Here is a 19,768-nt window from a genome sequence, read left to right on the forward strand (position 1 = left end):
TGTGTAAAAAGTCAAGCGGCCATTTATTTCCAGCCATTTTATGGGTAAATGTTTTGCAGACATATTTCAGTTATTTTTGAAAATACTTGAAAAGGAACACTTGCTGTGGACTCTCCAGAACAAGTGCGGTGTTGGTTATTTTTGTTATTTTTTTATTTTTTAATCCGTCAAGGTGTCTAATTTATTTATTTTCAAACTAAAATGAAACACTACCGTTAATACCAGTTCTGTTTCTTATTACTGTCCACTGATGAGCAGTATACTCGTATGCCCCATCGAGTAGTAAGAACATGCATCCTGAACAGGGTGCGCTCGACAACCGATTGTTCAGCCCCTAGTTTGCCAATAAACATGGCAAACCTTTGTGCTGTATATTTGTATATACACACCCACAAATATACATACATATATATATATATATATATATATATATATATATATATATATATATATATATATATATCTATAATTCGTATATATATGTGTGGTGAATGTGTGTGTAAGAATCTACTGGTCACTTTTACCAGATAAATATGTAATTGTAATTGCCACAATGCCCTCTTAACTACTATAAATCTTCGCGTTTTTTTTTGGATACACTTGTTCATATTTCTTGCACTTGGATCTCAAGGTTATGTAGTGGCAAGTGTATCCAAAAAAGCTCGAAGAATTCGAGAAGTTAAGAGGGCAATGTGGTAATTACAATTCCAAACACACACACACACACATACATACAGTAAATATATATCTATATATACATATATATTATATATATATATATATATATATATATATATATATATATATATGTATATATGTATCTGCAGCGGTACTCCATCGCTTCACTTTCCTCATGACGTTCCAGATAGTGATTCAGTTATACACACACACACACACACACATATATATATATATATATGTGTGTGTCTGTATATATATATATATATATATATATATATATATATATATATATATATATGTATGTATATATATATATATATATAGATATATATATATATATATATATATATATATATATATATATATATATATATATATATATAGATGATTATAATCACTTAAGCACTTAAGCACGTGATTTCGTTATCACACATTACCACAGGTGAAAAATAAGAGACTATGTATACATACGTAGGTGTATATTATATGACATATGTATATATATATATATATATATATATATATTATATATATATATATATATATATATATCGAGCTACAATGTCCTTTAATATCTAATTCGCTCTACCTCGGAATTAATATATTTTCATAATATGCTTAACCGAAGGGGAATTTTTCTCGATAATAGATTTGCCTGGACCAGGGCGCGAGGTAGAGCGAATTAGATATTAAAGGACATTGTAGCTCGATATATGTATATGAATCACGGAAATGTGATATGACTTATAGATTGGATACGTACTGTCAAAAGCACTACAAACACTACCGGAATCGAGGTGGGTTGATGTTGTCTCCAAACCAACTAAATACCTGCGCGCGAAAGGTATATGAGGGTGAGAGGCGACATGAACTTTTAACCTCGTCGCGGTGGTGTAGTAGGAAAAGCTTCACTGACGTTCCTGGTTTGAAAGGATCCATAGTTCGCGCCCTGTCCAGGCAAATCTATTATCGAGAAAAAATTCCCTTCGGTTAAGCATATATGAAAATATATTAATTCCGAGGTTAGAGCGAATTAGATATTAAAGGAGATTGTAGCTCGATATATGTATATGATCACGGAAATGTGATATGACTTATAGATTGGCTACGTGCTGTCAAAAGCACTACAAACACTACCGGAGTCGAGGTGGGTTGATGTTGTCTCCAAACCAACTAATTACCTGCGCGCGAAAGGTATATGAGGGTGAGAGCAACATGAACTTTTAACCTCTCGCGGTGGTGTAGTAGGAAAAGCTTCACTGACGTTCCTGGGTTTGAAAGGATCCATAGGTTCGCGCCTGGTCCAGGCAAAATCTATTATCGAGAAAAAATTCCCCTTCGGTTAAGCATATATGAAAATATATTAATTCCGAGGTAGAGCGAATTAGATATTAAAGGACATTGTAGCTCGATATATGTATATGAATCACGGAAATGTGATATGACTTATAGATTGGCTACGTGCTGTCAAAAGCACTACAAACACTACCGGAGTCGAGGTGGGTTGATGATGTCTCCAAACCAACTAATTACCTGCGCGCGAAAGGTATATGAGGGTGAGAGGCGACATGAACTTTTAACCTCTCGCGGTGGTGTAGTAGGAAAAGCTTCACTGACGTTCCTGGGTTTGAAAGGATCCATAGGTTCGCGCCCTGGTCCAGGCAAATCTATTATCGAGAAAAAATTCCCCTTCGGTTAAGCATATATGAAAATATATTAATTCCGAGGTAGAGCGAATTAGATATTAAAGGAGATTGTAGCTCGATATATGTATATGAATCACGGAAATGTGATATGACTTATAGATTGGCTACGTGCTGTCAAAAGCACTACAAACACTACCGGAGTCGAGGTGGGTTGATGATGTCTCCAAACCAACTAATTACCTGCGCGCGAAAGGTATATGAGGGTGAGAGGCGACATGAACTTTTAACCTCTCGCGGTGGTGTAGTAGGAAAAGCTTCACTGACGTTCCTGAGTTTGAAAGGATCCATAGGTTCGCGCCCTGGTCCAGGCAAATCTATTATCGAGAAAAAATTCCCCTTCGGTTAAGCATATATGAAAATATATTAATTCCGAGGTAGAGCGAATTAGATATTAAAGGACATTGTAGCTCGATATATGTATATGAATCACGGAAATGTGATATGACTTATAATATATATATATATATTATATATATATATATAATATATATATATATATATTCATATATGAATTACATATTTTGTAAATAACCAGCATTTCATGGTATTCATGTATCGAACTGGTCATCTGTTGCAGCTGTGGGTGAAAGGTGTCATAGAGAATAATTGTGTTTTTGAAATTGAGCTGGAGCCTGCTCTTGCCTGCACCTGCCAAATCCTGCTAAATCTCAGCATGTGTTTGTGAATTCAGCCTCAGGTCGGGGTAGTCGTAGGTCTAGGCAGTGACACATGTGTTTGTTGACGTTAAGCTGGCTCACCACGACTTATTTATCATTATAGCCAGTTAATATCTGTTGTCTTTGCTCTAGAGCTCAGCTTGCGCTAAACGCCAAATATGGTTCATTTTGTTCATGAAATTTTGCAAAATAATTTGCAAAAGTATTGACTTGTCATTTCTAGGTAATATTTTGCATTGTTAAGTATGCACGAAGTTATTCCTTGCATAGTATGTTTTGTATATGACTAAATCTGGTACATAAACAAATGTTCATGTAAAGCAACAGGAATATGAAATATGTTATCTGATTTGGTTTTGACACTGGAAACTAAGCACTGTAAACGTTTGCAGTGACTGTAGGACAGGTCATTCATTTCAGTTCATTGAGCGCCTCAGCAGCGTAGTTGGTATGGTATTAGCGTTTCCACCTCTGGTGGTCGCGGGTTCGATTCTCGGCCATTCCGTTGAGGAGTGAGAGATGTGTATTTCTGGTGATGGAAGTTCACTCTCGGCGTGGTTCGGAAAGTCACGTAAAGCCGTTGGTCCCGTTGCTGAATAACCACTGTTCCATGCAACGTAAAAACACCATACAAACAAACAATCAGTTCATTGATCTTGGGGTTTCACCCTTTCTCAAGCTCGAGTTTTATCAGAGAACACATTTGCCGACTCTGCTTGGTCTTGTTGCTCTTTCTGACGAAACAGGTCCAGTATGAACGCAACCTTTATGGTTTTGGATGTCCTTGGGAAGAAATCAGGTCAGCCCCAATCGCTCTGCCCAGATGTTATAGGGTAGGTGGTCAAAATCAAAGCCGAGTGTAGACTTTGGATCACCAATAGGCCCTTGTTCATAATGAGGGTCTTGAGAGGAAAGATGTAAAAAGAAAGTAAAGCCCAGGTTACCTACAAAATAGTAAATTCCCACAGACACATAACGGTGCGTGTGTAAGGGAACCTCGCAGTCTGGTGAGTATGACAAGTGCCACACGAGCTGAGACCCAGAGTCTATAACTCTTGCAAGGACGGGGCAGTATAAGGCCTTTCTATGAGATACCATATTTCCTTTTCTAAACTGTGCCGATAATTAATTGCTTGGTTGTTACCCGACCGTGGCAGATCGTTGGAAAAAAAAGAAAAGTAGTAGTATATATAAGGTGTGTGCGTGAGTGTGTGTTTTGTGTGTGTATGTCTGTGTGCAAGCATGCTTTCGCTAAATGTTTTGGTAATATGTTCATTTTGTTACTGATGAACGGTACATCATTTGCAATAGCACCCTTCTGGGCGTTTCATCAGTAAGGAGCCTTTTAGCATGCATCGTTGTGTGATTACGTGAGTGGTTCGTATCTTACTGGTGGCGAAATCAAAAACATTTTTGTTAGTTTCAATAAGTTATGCTTTATGCCCTAAAGGAGGCCCTTTATTCGCGCTCCTCCCTTACTAGACACTGATGCGTTCATTTTACTTCGAATACTCATTTTTTTTTTTTTATCTTTTAGTGATGGTTGCTTGTGTATTATTTTTTTTACTTTAGGATAGCAATTAATATTTGTATTATTGGTTTGTTTATTTTCATCATTTTGATTGCTTTTATATATATATATATATATATATATAATATATATAATAATATATATATATATATATATATATATATATATATATATATATACATACATCATATGTGTGTGTGTGTTTGTGTGTCTGTGTGTATATATATCCTTCAATCTGAAGGCTTCCAATGCTTAGAAAAGATGTAATGAATGTTTACCGTAATGTACGAGTTTCACACCCGCATAGTTAATGATGGAGTGCTCCACATGTGGTTAGAAGTCACTAAGGTGACTTGATATCATCCTGGGTCACAAAATGTCGCAAGGTGATCTGTGGTCATCTTAGGTCACAGAAGTTCTTAAAGATAATCTTGTGTCAAAAGAGATCAGCAGTGTGTGATCTGTGATCATCTTGTCACAATAGGTCAGGGAGATGGCTTGAGGTCATCTTGGGTCACTGTAGGTCACCAAGGTGACCTTAGCTTATCTTGGGTCACAAGAGGTAAATAAAGTGATCTGAGATCATCTTTATGTCCCAAGCAGTCTTATAGGCGACTTGAGGTCGTCTTGGGTTAGAAGAAGTCGCCAAAGTAACCTGAGATCACCTTGCGTAGGTCACCATACTTTTATGGAAATTTCACATAATCTTATGTTTATCTGCGCGTTTTCTATTTTGGTGATTGCAGCTGTCATTTATATATTCATACAAATTTCTTTGCAAAAAGCGAGTTCCTCTGCAGTACCAGGAGTGTGCAAGGAAGTCTTATACAAAGGTTTGAGGTTGATTTTGTTTCTACTGAGCTGCTTCCTTCCGTCCTGTCCAAAGTGTCTTGTTATTGATTGGGTTGTGCAGTGGGTATTCCGCTCCTCCATCTTGTGACTGTGTGAGATCTCGTTAATATCACGGAAACTATGCGGACGGCTTTCATATCGTTTTCCAGAGAAAGATCATTTTTATTTTTCCAACAAGATCTTGTGAATGTAAATTTGATTGCTTATACTGCTTTTGAAAACTTTAGTCATTTTTATTATAGATTTACACTGAAAGTAACCTGTCTAGGAATTAGGAGGCTGAAGCTTCAACTGTGAACAATTGAGGGATTGATAAAGGTTATTTTCATCTATTTGGCAGCTATTTCATTACCACTGAAGGAGCGACGTCTTCCGTCACTTCATATACTTCAATATGTTGACTTGATATGAGCTACCTTGCCCTCATCATGAGGGGGTTTTCATTTTTCTCATTTGACCTGCTTTACCTGACTTGGATCTCCTCAGTTAAAAAAAATAATCAATCTTGAGTAGAAAACCAAAGCAAAATCCTCCTCTCTCATCTTCCATCGGTGTCGTAACACCGTCAGTTTCAGCGTCTGAAAACATAGAGAATGGGATAAGGGAAGCAGAGCCTTTTTCATGCAGCAGCCTTTTGAAGAGGTCAGAGGTGATGAAGTCGTTCCTGAGGAACTCGGAGCGAAAAGGAGACGGCGGAGTAGTGGGAGATAATAAGATGGGGAAGAGGAGGAGGCTCAGAGACCATTAGAGACACTGGAATTTTTTTGAATATTTGGGAAATTTAATTTCTTAAGACCCTACGAGGCATCCATTAGAAGTGGGCTTCAATTCAAAGGCATGTTTCTCTCTCTCTCTCTCTCGGAAAAAGTACACAAACCCAACAAACTGTTAGTCCACCGTGAGAACATATTCAAAAATATGAAAAGCGGAAATGAACAGATGTGGTTTATCTAGACTTTGCAAAAGCTTTTGACAAAGTAGACCATAATATATTAGCAAAGAAAATTAGAAAAAACATATCGTAGATAAAGTAGGAAGATGGTTAAAACAATTTTTACACAACAGAAACAGATAGTTATTGCAAACGATGAGAAATCGGATGAAACCAAGGTAATATCCGGTGTGACCACAAGGTACGGTGCTAGCTGCAATACTGTTTGTTATTATGATTGAAGACATAGACAGTAATGTTAAGGATTCGGTAGTGAGTAGTTTCGCTGATGACACAAGAATAAGTAGAGAAATTACTTGTGATGAAGATAGGAACGCTCTACAAAGAGACCTTAACAAAGTATATGATTGGGCAGAGGTAAATAGGATGGTATTTAACTCTGATAAATTTGAATCAATAAATTATGGAGACAGAGAAGGAAAGCTATATGCATATAGGGGACCTAATAATGAGACAATCACAAATAAGGAAAGCAGTTAAAGACCTTGTGTGATGATGAATAGGAACATGTTATGCAATGATCAAATAGCCATTCTGTTGGCAAAATGTAAAGCAAAAATGGGAATGTTTTGTTACGGCACTTATCTTCAAAACAGAAAAGCTGAACACATGATTATGCTTTATAAACATATGTTCGTAGTCCACTTGAATATTGCAATATGATATGGTACCCACACTATCAAAGGATATTGCACAATTAGAGAGTGTACCAAGGTCCTTTACAGCTAGAATAGAAGGAAGTTAAGGACCTAGACTACTGGGAAAGACTACCAATCCTTAAATTATATAGTTCTAGAAAGAAAAGAGAACGCTACATGATAATTCAGGCATGGAAAACAGATAGAAGGAATAACAGAAAAATATCATGGAACTAAAAATATCAGAAAGAGCAAGCAGAGGTAGATTAATAGTGCCCAAAACTATACCAGGAAAATAAGGAAAGCACACAGAACAATTAATCCCATACGCACCAGCATCGATAATGCAGCGTCTATTCAATGCGTCGCCAGCTCATCTGAGAATATATCAGGAGTGAGCGTAGATGTGTTTAAGAATAAGCTCTACAAATATCTAACCATGGCATCCCAGACCATCCAAGATTGAAGATGCAAAATATACCGGAAGATGTACTAGCAACTCTCTGGTAGACATTAGAGGCGCCTCACACTGAGGGATCCTGGGGCAACCCGAAACGAAGGTGTAAGGTTCTGTAAGGTAAGGTAATAGTAAGGTCTCTCTCTCTCTCTCTCTTCTCTCTCTCTCTCTCTCTCTCTCTCAGGATGATCTTTCCCTCGTAAATGAGAAAAGTTTAATGTTCCTCTGTTCCTCTTAGAATTAAGTTTCTTCATGTCTCGTGGAATATTATTCGAAGGAACAATTTGTAAAGAAATGTTTCACAAATCTTTGTGTTATTCTCTTGAACCCACCTGCTTGTTGGTAATATGTACTTGATTTCAATTGAAAAACTGGCGGATGAGCGAACCTGTGTAGGAGATGCGGTGACTGTGAAATTTAATTAGCTTTTAAAAATATAGAGTGAGTTTGCCTTTGCAGTATGGAAATGCTTCATTCTGCGAAGTTTGCTTTTGATGAACTTTCTTTGGGACGTCAGTCGTCATTTGCTGTTCGTCTTACATCGTGTTTACAGTCTCTCTCTCTCTCTCTCTCTCTCTCTCTCTCTCTCTCTCTCTCTCTCTCTCTCTCTCTCTCTCTCTCTCCCTCTAGGGAAAGGTTTGGGATTTGTTTGACATTTGCGAGTTTATTAATAAAAATGTGTTTTTCCAAGTTTGATTTTAAGGGTTGGCAGAGATGTGTGGGTGTTCCTTTTTCTTTCCATATCTGAAGGCCAATAATTTCCTTTCATTTTGCTCCTCAAGGCATGACGCTGTCTACATCATGTAAATTATCATTATTATTATTATTATTATTATTATTATTATTATTATTATTATTATTTTATTATTATTATTATTATTATTTGACCTTGAATGTGCTGTTAATAGCTTCGATGAGAGAAAGCATCAGCTTTGAAACATTAGTGATCGATATGGGGCGAAAGTTCCAGTTTTACCAATGATCTTCAACGATCTTTTTGCAATAGCAACAGGTAAATCAGTAAATCAGCGACTAAAATGAGACTAGTCCTGCAAAGACTAACAAACGGCTTTTGCTCTCAAACTGTCCGTCAGTAGACTTGACTCGAGCTCCTGTGAAGTGCTAGGGTCAGGTTTCCCCCGTTCAATTGTTTGCTAGTCCGAAAAACTAGAAGAAAATTGGGGTAGATTTCTGTTTGTTTTTCCTGCTCTCTAAAGGAAATGCGAAATAATAAGAGAGAGAGAGATGAGAGAGAGAGAGAGAGAGAGAGAGAGAGAGAGAGAGGAATTTTAAAAAGTCATAGCAATTCTGAAATGCTCTATTCTTGTTATTAATACCAGTATAGTCATTTTCAAAAGACATTTGATTTATGGCGCTTGGACGCCTCGTGATCCATTTAGTTATTCTAGGGTTTAGAATCATAGCATTTGCGATTAACGCTTGAGGTAAAGTTCTTTATATTTTTTAACATCATGAAGCTTCCGTTTTACTTGTGCTCCATAACACACCTTTGTACTTCAGATGGATTTTTCTCTATAGATAATGAGGCCGGTATTTCAGATGTATGCTCATCGACTGGAACATCTAACAGGCATTTTTAAAATTAAAACTTTTTAAATGTCGTATCGATGATTTGCAAACTAATTTAAGTTCTCCCCTTTCTTTTGCAGGTGTTTGGGAGCGAAGAGGCGTTTGATTTCAGGGTAAGTGTTGATTCCTTTTTAGAATTTGTTATTGATTTTGGTTGGTGTGATATTTACTTGTGTACGTTTCTTTTGATACTCTTGCATAAGTCAATAAGAAGGCGTTCCTGTTCCTGCCAAGAGGCTCACGTCGACAGTAAAGACGTAAGGAATAGGTAGTGCTGTGTTATGTTGTTGCTAATTAATTTGCTTGTTCATACATGTTTTAATTAAGACGTGTTCCAACCTTTTGTAATGTACCTGTTGTTTTTGTTTGTTTGTTTAAGCTCGATAAATTTTATGTAATTAGTGTTTTAGTCGTTCGGCAGTGCAGCTAGTTTTTGTAGGGTGAAACTATTGGATATATATTCTTTTTTAAGCACAATGCAGGAATGTTCTTTTTTCAAGTTATTTTTTCTATTGTCATTGGAGATGCACGAAAAGCTTAATCCGTCTTTATAACGACGGAACTATTGGATATAGTGTTTTTTTAAGCACAATGCAGGAAGTTTTTTTTTTAAGTTATTTGTTTTCTTGTCACTGGAGATGCATGCAAAGCTTGATTCGTCTCTATAACTTCGAGGGGTTACCCAAGGGGGAAATAGCGCTTTGTTTTGATTGTTTCTAAAATATAGAGTAATCATAGACAAGAAAAGCCACAATCTTGTCTGTGTCCTAGTTTTGTTTAATGTTGACAAAAACTCTTATGGAAGTCCCTTGAATCAAAGTAACTGTTCCTTAGTAACCAAAATGCCAATGGGAAACCTGGATCTTTCCTAAATAAGGGATTTAACCCGTCAAAAAGTAAAAGCTCGTTGGGGATGACCGTCAAAACATCAATACAAGACTAAATATCATAAAAAAATATCAGTCCTACGTAACGACCCCGGACTTTGCTTGGGTCACCATCTAGGAATGATCGGAAACAAAGCGCATGGGGTTCTTCCGTAGACTATCCCTAAAGCGCTGACTCAAAACTTAAAAATTACGTATTGTGTCGAAGAATATGGTACCGGTTCCCTCTAATAGTTGCGTTCACGATACTCGTCTAAAGTTTTTGCTTTTTTAATTCTCCCTTGAGGTGCTAAACAGGAACCTTCATGGTTTTCAGTCTTTATTCATGCGATGGTTACTGGCCTTGAAAGTGAGATAATGCAGTAAGCAGATAAGGAAAAATGAATCGTTTGGCAACCTTGCCAGTGGTCTAGACCAGATCAGCATTTTGTATAATTTGCTGCGTATGAATCTTACTCTGTTAAGCTAACGAATCAAATGAACAGTCCAGCGCTGTACTTCGTTGCTCTGTGCTTTAGCTACTGTTCAGTAAATAAAGCAGTTCGTATGGTTTCTTGTAGACTTTCCTTGTGACCAACAGGACAGACTGCCGATGCTCAAGAGATACAGGACATTGAAAATGAAGGGAAAAATCGTGCCATTAACTCTGTGAGAAGTGACAAGATTGAAGAACTTAAAGGAACGGAAGATTGTAAGTCTATAAATTGTAGGTCCAATAGAATTTCTAAAGCTTGGTTAATAAAAAAAAAAAAGTCAGCAAACCTTGTAGTACAAGAATGGGTCTATTTCCAGAGTAAATACGGGTGTTATGAGGGGACATACTCTCATCGTAAGCTAATTTAAATAGTGACCGAAATATTACTTTGAGAGAGGAGAGAGGAGAGAGAGAGAGAGAGAGAGAGAGAGAGAGAGAGAGAGAGGACATTGCCCTTGTTTCGGTCTTAGACTGAAAATAAGACGTCCCGAATGTGAGAGTAATAGTCCAAGTAGGACGGGTTAAGCCGAGTAAGAGCTGCATCGCTTCGGTGGAAACAGAACCCGGAACGTTTGAACTTGATGATTTATGCAAGGCAAGCCCCGTTAATGATGTTGGAACTGCGAGGATGATTTCATTTTTGTGAAACAATAGATTGACGAAGAAAGAAGAAGACAGGGTTGAATGCAAACAAGAAGAGGGTGCCAGGAGGTGAGAGAGGTGCGGAAGGTCGGCAAGTGTTCAAGCACTAGAGGAGAAGTAGGCTGGAGAAAATCGTCGAAAAGAAATGAGAACGAGGAGGTAGAGTGAACACAGGTGTTGTCAACAATATGAGAATAAAGTGATTAGAGAAAGTTTATTGCGTTGTCTACCTAGAGATAAGATAAAACCTTTTCCCTATTACCCATAAGTTTAATTCACGAAGCAACTTCAGCCCACAAACTTGAGTGCCTGAGTCTGTGGAGGTAGGTGCCATCTGCTGCACTGGACAAAGCGCCGACTCCTTTATTTTGCTGCGGTACAACGATGTCACACTGTCCACTACCCAGAAGGCTTTTGTTCTGCTCACAATAGAAATGGTGATCCGGCTTCCCATCAGTTTAAAGGTGTCACACGAACAGATTCTTTCGGCATCTTTTTCTGGATCTTCTACGACCATGCCTCCAGTAGTGGCACCAAAGGGTACGTTGTTTATCAAACGGACTGAATGGGTTGCTACCGTGGCCAGACATGTTCATGTCTTCACTGAACCGACAAATGTTCGTGTAATAGATGGTTATGCTTAATACTATCCTTTTGACTGAATATGCCTATAGGACTATTGCCAGCTTTCCGTATATTTGACTAAAGCAGACAACCCCATGCTAAAACTGCCGATAATAATATCAATCATTAGATAAATAACTTTTCCTAGGATAAGTTTCTCCGTAGGGGGATTGTGCCGTCAGTGCACCTCTCACAGTGCACTGTAGAAATTACTTAAGGTTCTTTGAAGAGTCCCTTCGGCCCTTAGCTGTAACCCCTTCCATTCCTTTTACTGTACCTCCATTCATATTCTCTTTCTTCCGTCTTACTTTCCACCGTCTCCTTACAATTACTTTATAGTACAGCTGGGAAGTTTTTCTCCCGTTGCAACTTTAAAACCTTCTCACTCTTAAGTTTCTCTTTCGGCGCTGAATGACCTCGTAGGTCCTAGTATTGGCCTTTACCCTAAATTATATTGCATTCCTAGGATAGGTTGGTTGTACGGTTGGACGCTCCTTACTTTAATTAGTCATACTTCTCTTGTGATGAAATAAATCATTTTGTCGCTGGTTGGGAACCCATTCGATAGATTATTCCTTCCCAGTAAACAAAGGTTCTGGTCTCTGCTTGCAAAAGGACGAAAAAGAACGACTCTGCTCTTGGTACCAGAAGTGGTGACTGGGGTATAATGCTGGCCAGGCGGAATTTTAGACACACACACACGCATTCTATATTAATCTTCTCTCCTCTTCTTAAAGAAAGGAGTGGATACAGAAGCCTCTCCCCTTCGGTTCTCGGCGAATAGTTTTTAGTGAGGTTGCTAACCCCACGTGTTGTCCCAGAAATGCTGAAGGGTCATATATATGTGCTGACAGCATCAGGTATTTCTTGACGATCATCCCTCTGGGCACTACCCAGAAACAACTTTGCCTAGTCACATGTACCGTAATTATATAAAAATAATAACAGCCACACCCATTGAGCTGCTGTTTTGTCGATTCTAATATTGTCAGATTATTTTACTACTGAAAATATTTTAATCTGAATTTCATCCTATTATATATATATAATGTGTGTGTGTGTATGTCTGTATGTATGTATGATGTATATATATATATATATAATATATATATATATATATATATATATATTTATATATATATATATATATATATATATATATATATATATATATATTTATATATATATATATATATATATATATTATATATATATATATATATATATATATATATATATATATATATATATATATATTATATATATATATATATATATATATATATATATATATATATATATATATATTTTTATATATGTTTATATATATATATATATATATATATATATATATATATATTATTTATATTTTATATATATGTATATATATATACGTATATATATATATATATATATATATATATATATATACATATATATATATATATATATATATATATATATATATATATATATTATATATATATATATATATGAATATTGGTATTTGCTTGGAATGACATTTTAGATTCTATATTTAAATTTGCCTACCTTATAAATGTCTGCGATTGATTTAGTATTTACTGTTTTTGTTCAGCCGTCACCTTAGTAAGGTAGTAGGCTATTAAACTGTATTGTTATGTTGACTAAGCAAACGAATGATCAAAATTTTTGTTGTTTTTTATATATATCTTCATGTTTTCCAGAATCATTATGAAGTTTCAGTAGAAAGGAGTGATATCTGTTTTGTTTCCCTCCCAAATGTCATAGTAACATTACTTTTAATAAACCTATTTTTCTCTTGAATATCATACTCAGAATTCGCTATGATATTTTAGATATGCATTTTGATCCCAAGAGTTCTTTTAAAAGACTCTCTCTCTCTCTCTCTCTCTCTCTCTCTCTCTCTCTCTCTCTCTCTCTGCTATAGCTTTTTGCTACAACTACGAACTTTGTCACGTTGCCAAATGACAATGGAGGTTTAGTTTCACTGAGATTATAGACATTCAGGGTGAACCTGACGTCGTGAGTTTGAACCTTTGTAAGGTATATATTCAAATTCCTTGGGGAACTATTTTTTGGTTCTGGCTTTTCATGCATTTATATATATATATATATATATATATATATATATATATATATATATATATATATATATATAGAGAGAGAGAGAGAGAGAGAGAGAGAGAGAGAGAGAGAGAGAGAGAGGGGGGTTGGGGGGGTTAAATTGAAATTATTTTCGTACGTTGACAAAATTCAGATCATTTGGAAACGAAGCCTTAGATTTTGTTGCTATACCTTTGGCTGTAAATTGTTGGAAATTGGTAACAAGAGAATTACATGTGTGATTGATATTACAGATAATTAGCAATGTGGTCAAAGGCTGTTTGTGTTTTGTCTGTATGGTATCAATTTGCTGAAATCTAGGATTAAATGGCGGTTTATCTTCGTGAATGATTCCTGAAAAATCAATACAAGTGAATTTAAGACTGTGTCTTATTGATCACTGAGATGCAATTAAAAGATTTTGCTCAGGACGCCAAGCATATCTGATCTTTTTCATTTAATTTGTAGCGGAAAGGTAAAGTGTGCGACATATGCGCAACACTATCAGCAAAAACAATTTGAAGGTAAACAACAATATTCATCAAAACAGGATTATCTACACAATGCACTTGGCTTCGCAAGGAATAAGCTGACTATTACTAGATAATAAGTCACTATCACAGATTTTAAGTATATTTTGGAACTGAAAAATGAATAGAAGGGCGTCGACCTTGTGACACCCGAGAGCGCCTCAGAAAACGCAATCCAGGGTGTCAGCTCGAAAAGAAACTGAACGTGTGGCCAGTTACACATTATTGTGCGATGCCTAATGACCTCAGGTCAGTCGATAACGGTATTGGTTCAGTAATGCGTTTGGTATTTTTCTTCGATGCAGGGACGTTAAAACCCTAAGCGCAAACGTTATTGTTGTTATCCAGTCCTGAGGCCGGCATGAGAGATTCCGCCTCTTTTGAGTAAAAGATGGGATAGAGATCATTATGTCCATCGTGACCTGATAATCCAGATAAATATAGAGAAAGGGGGAACCAGTATCATGCAATTCTTCAGAGAGAGAGAGAGAGAGAGAGAGAGAGAGAGAGACCATGTTGCGTATGCTAAATAAAGAACATGAAACCTTGTGATGGCAAACAAATCCCGTGAGTTTTGCGTTGCCGTATTCCCCTTCTGAATATTTGAGTGAGTGGAAGAGTAACGGTGGGCGTGGGCGTGCGTGCGTGGGTTTGTGCGCGCCACGCTGGCTGGTAGTTTTCTGCCAGAGGCGCATTGCTGGGCTGGTTTTCCCTCCGCCCTCTCCCTCCAGTATCCCTTGAGCTCAGCACTTTAAACTGGTAAACCCGTTCTTCAGTACCTTTATATGGAGAGAGAGAGAGAGAGAGAGGCGACCGTCCTTCGGGTATCTGGTTTAGCCTACTCAAACTGTATAATATTCGCCAGTATGTCTTTGAATCGACTTCACGTTTTTTTTCGTTGGTTACTGAGATGAAAAGAAGTATGGCTCTGATTGACGGTAGGAGAGATTTTTCTGACAATGTACAACCAAGTCAATGTTCAAAATACGAAAGTTACAGAAACACCACGATGTATTATTTGATATATATTGATCTGCTTCGGCGTCAATAACCTAGATGTTATGACTCCAGTTTTAGCAACCATAATCAGTCAATTTATTGATCCATAGACAGTATAGCGAATAAGAAACGGTCAATAGAGAAGCTGGCAAAATTGCAACGATCCAAGTGACATTCCTTTTGTGATTGGAATAGTTTACTATTACTAAAGGCGCTTGTGATTCCTTTTCTTTGTTCAACGCGTCACGAATTTTTTTTCATTCCTTGTAACATTGGTTTTTATTGCTCCATTTTCCATGGAAGTTACGTGATTAATTCATTCATCTAATATATGTTTTAATGATCGTTTGTTTGATCTCAACATTTTCCTTCTCTGGTTTTAGTTCAAACATTTGCCTGATTTTATTCGTGGTTTTGTCAGAAATATTTTTGAGAGCCACACACACACATGATAAAAGCGTTATAAAGCCGTGGAAGCAGTACTTCTCATGGGGGTCCTGGTTTTCATCTTTAGCAAGGGATGGAATATTTATTGGATATCACAGGTGTTAAGCAATTAAAGGTTGTATTTTAAGGAAATACAGTTTATGGTAAAGAGGCTGATAACTTTAGATGGAATTCACCGAGTTGATGTTGGGGATCTCTGCTTTATATTGTGTATCATGTTTATTTACTGTATTCGCCTTGCTTTGTGCTCTAATTGTACTGTTTGGTCCCAGATTCCCCCTTATCGGATGGTTGTAATCCTCTCGTAGAACATGCCACCTTGTTTTGTGGTTTTCACCCTTTTCAACCCAGCCATTTTCGTTGGGGTTGGGGTGCTGGGGGGGGGGGGGTGGGGGGGGGGGGGGGGTTTGCCAAGCCTGCGCCATGTCTTGAGAGGTAGGGAGAGTTAGGGGTCGTCTATAGAACAGATCTGCCGAAACCAATTACGAGCTGAGGTCTCCACAATAGAAACAGGTGGAGGCGGAACATTGGAGACAGTGACCCTGACTAGGGATTAAGTGGGAAGAAGAATCCCTCCTCTTGCTATATATGCCCTGCAATTCTCCTGCTTTATGGTTAGAATCTTTATGCTAAGAGTTTTCTTTCCTTATTCTTGATATTGTCCTGAGTGTGTTTCCAATGCATGACATTCCATTTTTCTCGAAATAAAAATGTGCGTCTTCTTCTCGCCATTATTTTGAAACAAGTCTTCTCTATTGGGGTTATGCATTAGCCATTCTCTCTCTCTCTCTCTCTCTCTCTCTCTTCTCCTCCTCTCTCTCTGTTTCCTCTCTCTCTCTCTCTCTCTCACCGTACTTTTCTTTTTCGACATGAAGTCATTTTATAATATTGTAGAGGTGGAAAGGGCCAGCTAGGTTTGTGTTTTTGTTGAAAACGTTCATCCTCTTATGTTTTTTTATGGGATTATTTTTTTTCCTTTTGGATATGAAGATCTTTTTTCATTGTCTCTTGCTAGAAATGAAAGCATTAGTCGTTTTCCCGCGTTGCTTATGAAAGCTTTCAGTATTTTCTCGGAGTTATTCACCAGTGTTTACTTTAATTCCAGAGGGAAGAGGAGGAGGAGGAGGGTTTAGTCTAAATATCAAAGGTCACCTGAGAGTAGGGTTTTATATCATCATTCCCTGTATGACGCTGAAGACGTAGTGGCCTGATGAACAGGTGAATAGGGCAGGTTCGTCGACCATCTCTCATGTGATGCCAGTTTATAGGTTAAGTAAATGAACCAGTTAATCCTTTCTGCAACCATTTCGCCACCTTCTTACATTTTTATTTATTTTTTATTTATTTATTTATTTATTTACTTTTTCTTTCAGTTTATTTGATGTAAGAACCGAAGGATTGCGGCATTCGGCGTCAAAGTCCTTTCCAGGTTTTAATTCAGCTTATTCAAACGAGAGAGAGAGAGAGAGAGAGAGAGAGAGAGAGAGAGAGAGAGAGAGAGAGCTATTGGAGTGGGCAATATCCCTAAGAAGGCAGAATCTTGACTTTGCTATCTATTCCCATGCACAGCCAATCTCCTTAGAGTCGGACTTCATTTTCCTCGACTGTCATCACTGCAAAACTCTACGCAACTCGACTACACCAATTCAGAAGAGATCGTGGCTTCTCTCTCCCATCTTTCCTTCTCCGGTGTCCTCCCGGAGGATGGGGTTGTGTGGGGGGGGGTTTGCGGGGAGGTAGCACGTTGTACTTACTCATACGGCTAGAGTGGCCCACGAGCTCTTGGGAGCCGTGCACCCCATTGATTAAGTAACGCGAAGAAAGGGAAAAAGCCCGAAGAGAAAGAATAAGCAAGAAAGTGTAAGGGAGGTCTTATCGCAGCCCTGCGTTGCCCTTTTGCTTCGTCTTGCTTTTGGGGAGACGTCTGGCACGCTTCCAACAGACCAGACGCCTGACTTTGGGCATTGTTGGTAAGGGAAGCGCTGGGAGTGGTAAGTCGTGACTTCTGTTATGCCTACGAAGACGCGCTTCACTCGATTTGAACAAAGCTCTTATGTCATGAATTTGAAATGTCTGCAGTTGTGGAAGGAAAGAGACTGAGAGACGCTATAGTCTGTATTTGGAAGCAGGGAAAGCGCAGTGGGTCATAATCTCCCTCAGACCTATTGGGTTTAACAAATCTACATATAAGAGGCTATTGTTGCCATACACACGTGCCTTACATATACTATAGATATATCTATATATATATATATATATATATATATATATATATATATATATATATATATATATATATATATATACATAAGGTTATAAATGTATTTTTTTCTTTCTTTTGTCACATAACCGTGACATTTTGTTTTTTATGTATTTACGAACCCCAAATATCGCTTCATATCTAATTCATTAGACCTGGTGAATACCTTAAACCCAGTGGGAATTATGAGAGAGAGAGAGAGAGAGAGAGAGAGAGAGAGAGCCGGTAACAAAGTAGATGAGCGTTCATCAATATCAGTTCTACTTGAGAGAATGCACACCTGTATTTAGAGGTTGACAGTTCTCATAACGTTACCCCTATTATGCTGCGGTGCAATTTAGTGTGATCAGGTGTCAATTACACCATTATCTTTTCTTCTGGCTTAAGATCAGCCGACATTCTTTACCGATGTGCATCTGGGACAGCTGCGTCCCCATGGTAACCATGGCCCCTCCTGAGTGTTACTCCTTCCTACGTTACGTGATATGAGAGACTACGATCATTATGCGAGTATTACGTGATCGTGTTGGCAAGCAGATTGCAAGCACTACTTTGGCTTTCAGAGTAAATCGTCGGTTAATGCAAGGTCAAAGACATTACACTTCCGCACATGTAAGCTGTTGCACTTTAATTCGGCAATGCAACATTTTGCTTCTCGAAGCTTACCTGTTAGTTTCGGTTGTGCTTGTTTATGCAAAGTTCGGGTCTATGTTTGCACATCCGTGATGACTCTCTCTCTCTCTCTCTCTCTCTCTCTCTCTCTCTATATATATATATATATATATATATATATATATATATATATATATACATACATACATATACACTATAATAAACACATATATATAAAAGGATAGAGATAGATGTATAGATATGTGTATGTGTAAGTGTGCGCATTTTTATGAGTTTTCATATCTTTAATTATAGTTCAGTCTCCAGGTTGTATATTTCCTTTTCCTAATTGTAAACATTTGTCTCTGATAATAAAGCCTTAGTATGTGTTCTTGTTGCATACTGATGGTCTGCATCACGCTCGTTCACTTCCCATCTTGATTGGGTGTCGCCTTCTGCAGTAGCTCTCCTTTGTGCAATATGTGGGATCTGCAATACGTGGGAAGGCCGACCATCCTTCATTTCTTTTCATAGCTTCTCTCGACTTTCCAGTAATCCAGCAATTTCATCAACTCGCCTCAAAATGTTTGTGTTGTGGACGGACGGCATCTGGCTTCTGCCCTTCCTTGGTCTCAAGGCCTCTCGCATCCTTCTCCATTTTGAAAGTTTGACGATTTTCTACAGATCTGCGTTGTGTATCTTGAGCATTTTTTCACTCGTTTGTCAAAATGGTCTTTGACATCCATGGAACATGTTTTTGAGACCGTTTCTGTTGTCACCAAAACACATTCTAGAGGAAAGTTGGTTAAATATCCATTGATGATAATTGGGGGCACATAAGATTGATTTTGTCTTTGTCCCATTGTCTCCGTGGAAGTGTTTGTATGTAACACGGCTCATCAAATGTGATACCTTCCTTTGTGGCCTTTTCCTTCGTGGGATATTTGGTGTTAGGTTGATTATGTTCCGCTGCTTTTGTTCACAAACGAAGAGGTTATTTTCCAAAGAACTGGGCTTGAACTCTCATGTTGAGCGCCTTCATTTTCTTTTCACTGTTAGTTTGTTCTTTTTTTCTAAGGACTTGTCAAAGCAATTACTGGCT

General features: G+C 37.6%; 1 protein-coding gene across 13 annotated transcripts in view; it reads left to right on the forward strand.

Moving 5' to 3' along the window:
• The window catches only part of LOC135215595 (transient receptor potential cation channel trpm-like), a 655,531-nt gene that overhangs the window by 299,597 nt on the left and 336,166 nt on the right, over positions 1-19,768 (forward strand). For all 13 annotated transcript variants that reach the window (XM_064250472.1, XM_064250483.1, XM_064250479.1 and 10 more), the window contains one exon: positions 9,165-9,197. In XM_064250472.1, the coding sequence (XP_064106542.1) occupies positions 9,165-9,197 (33 nt within the window). The remainder of the gene's footprint in view (positions 1-9,164; positions 9,198-19,768) is intronic.

Source organism: Macrobrachium nipponense, chromosome 5, assembly GCF_015104395.2.
Source record: "Macrobrachium nipponense isolate FS-2020 chromosome 5, ASM1510439v2, whole genome shotgun sequence".
Classification (NCBI taxonomy): Eukaryota; Metazoa; Arthropoda; class Malacostraca; order Decapoda; family Palaemonidae; genus Macrobrachium; species Macrobrachium nipponense.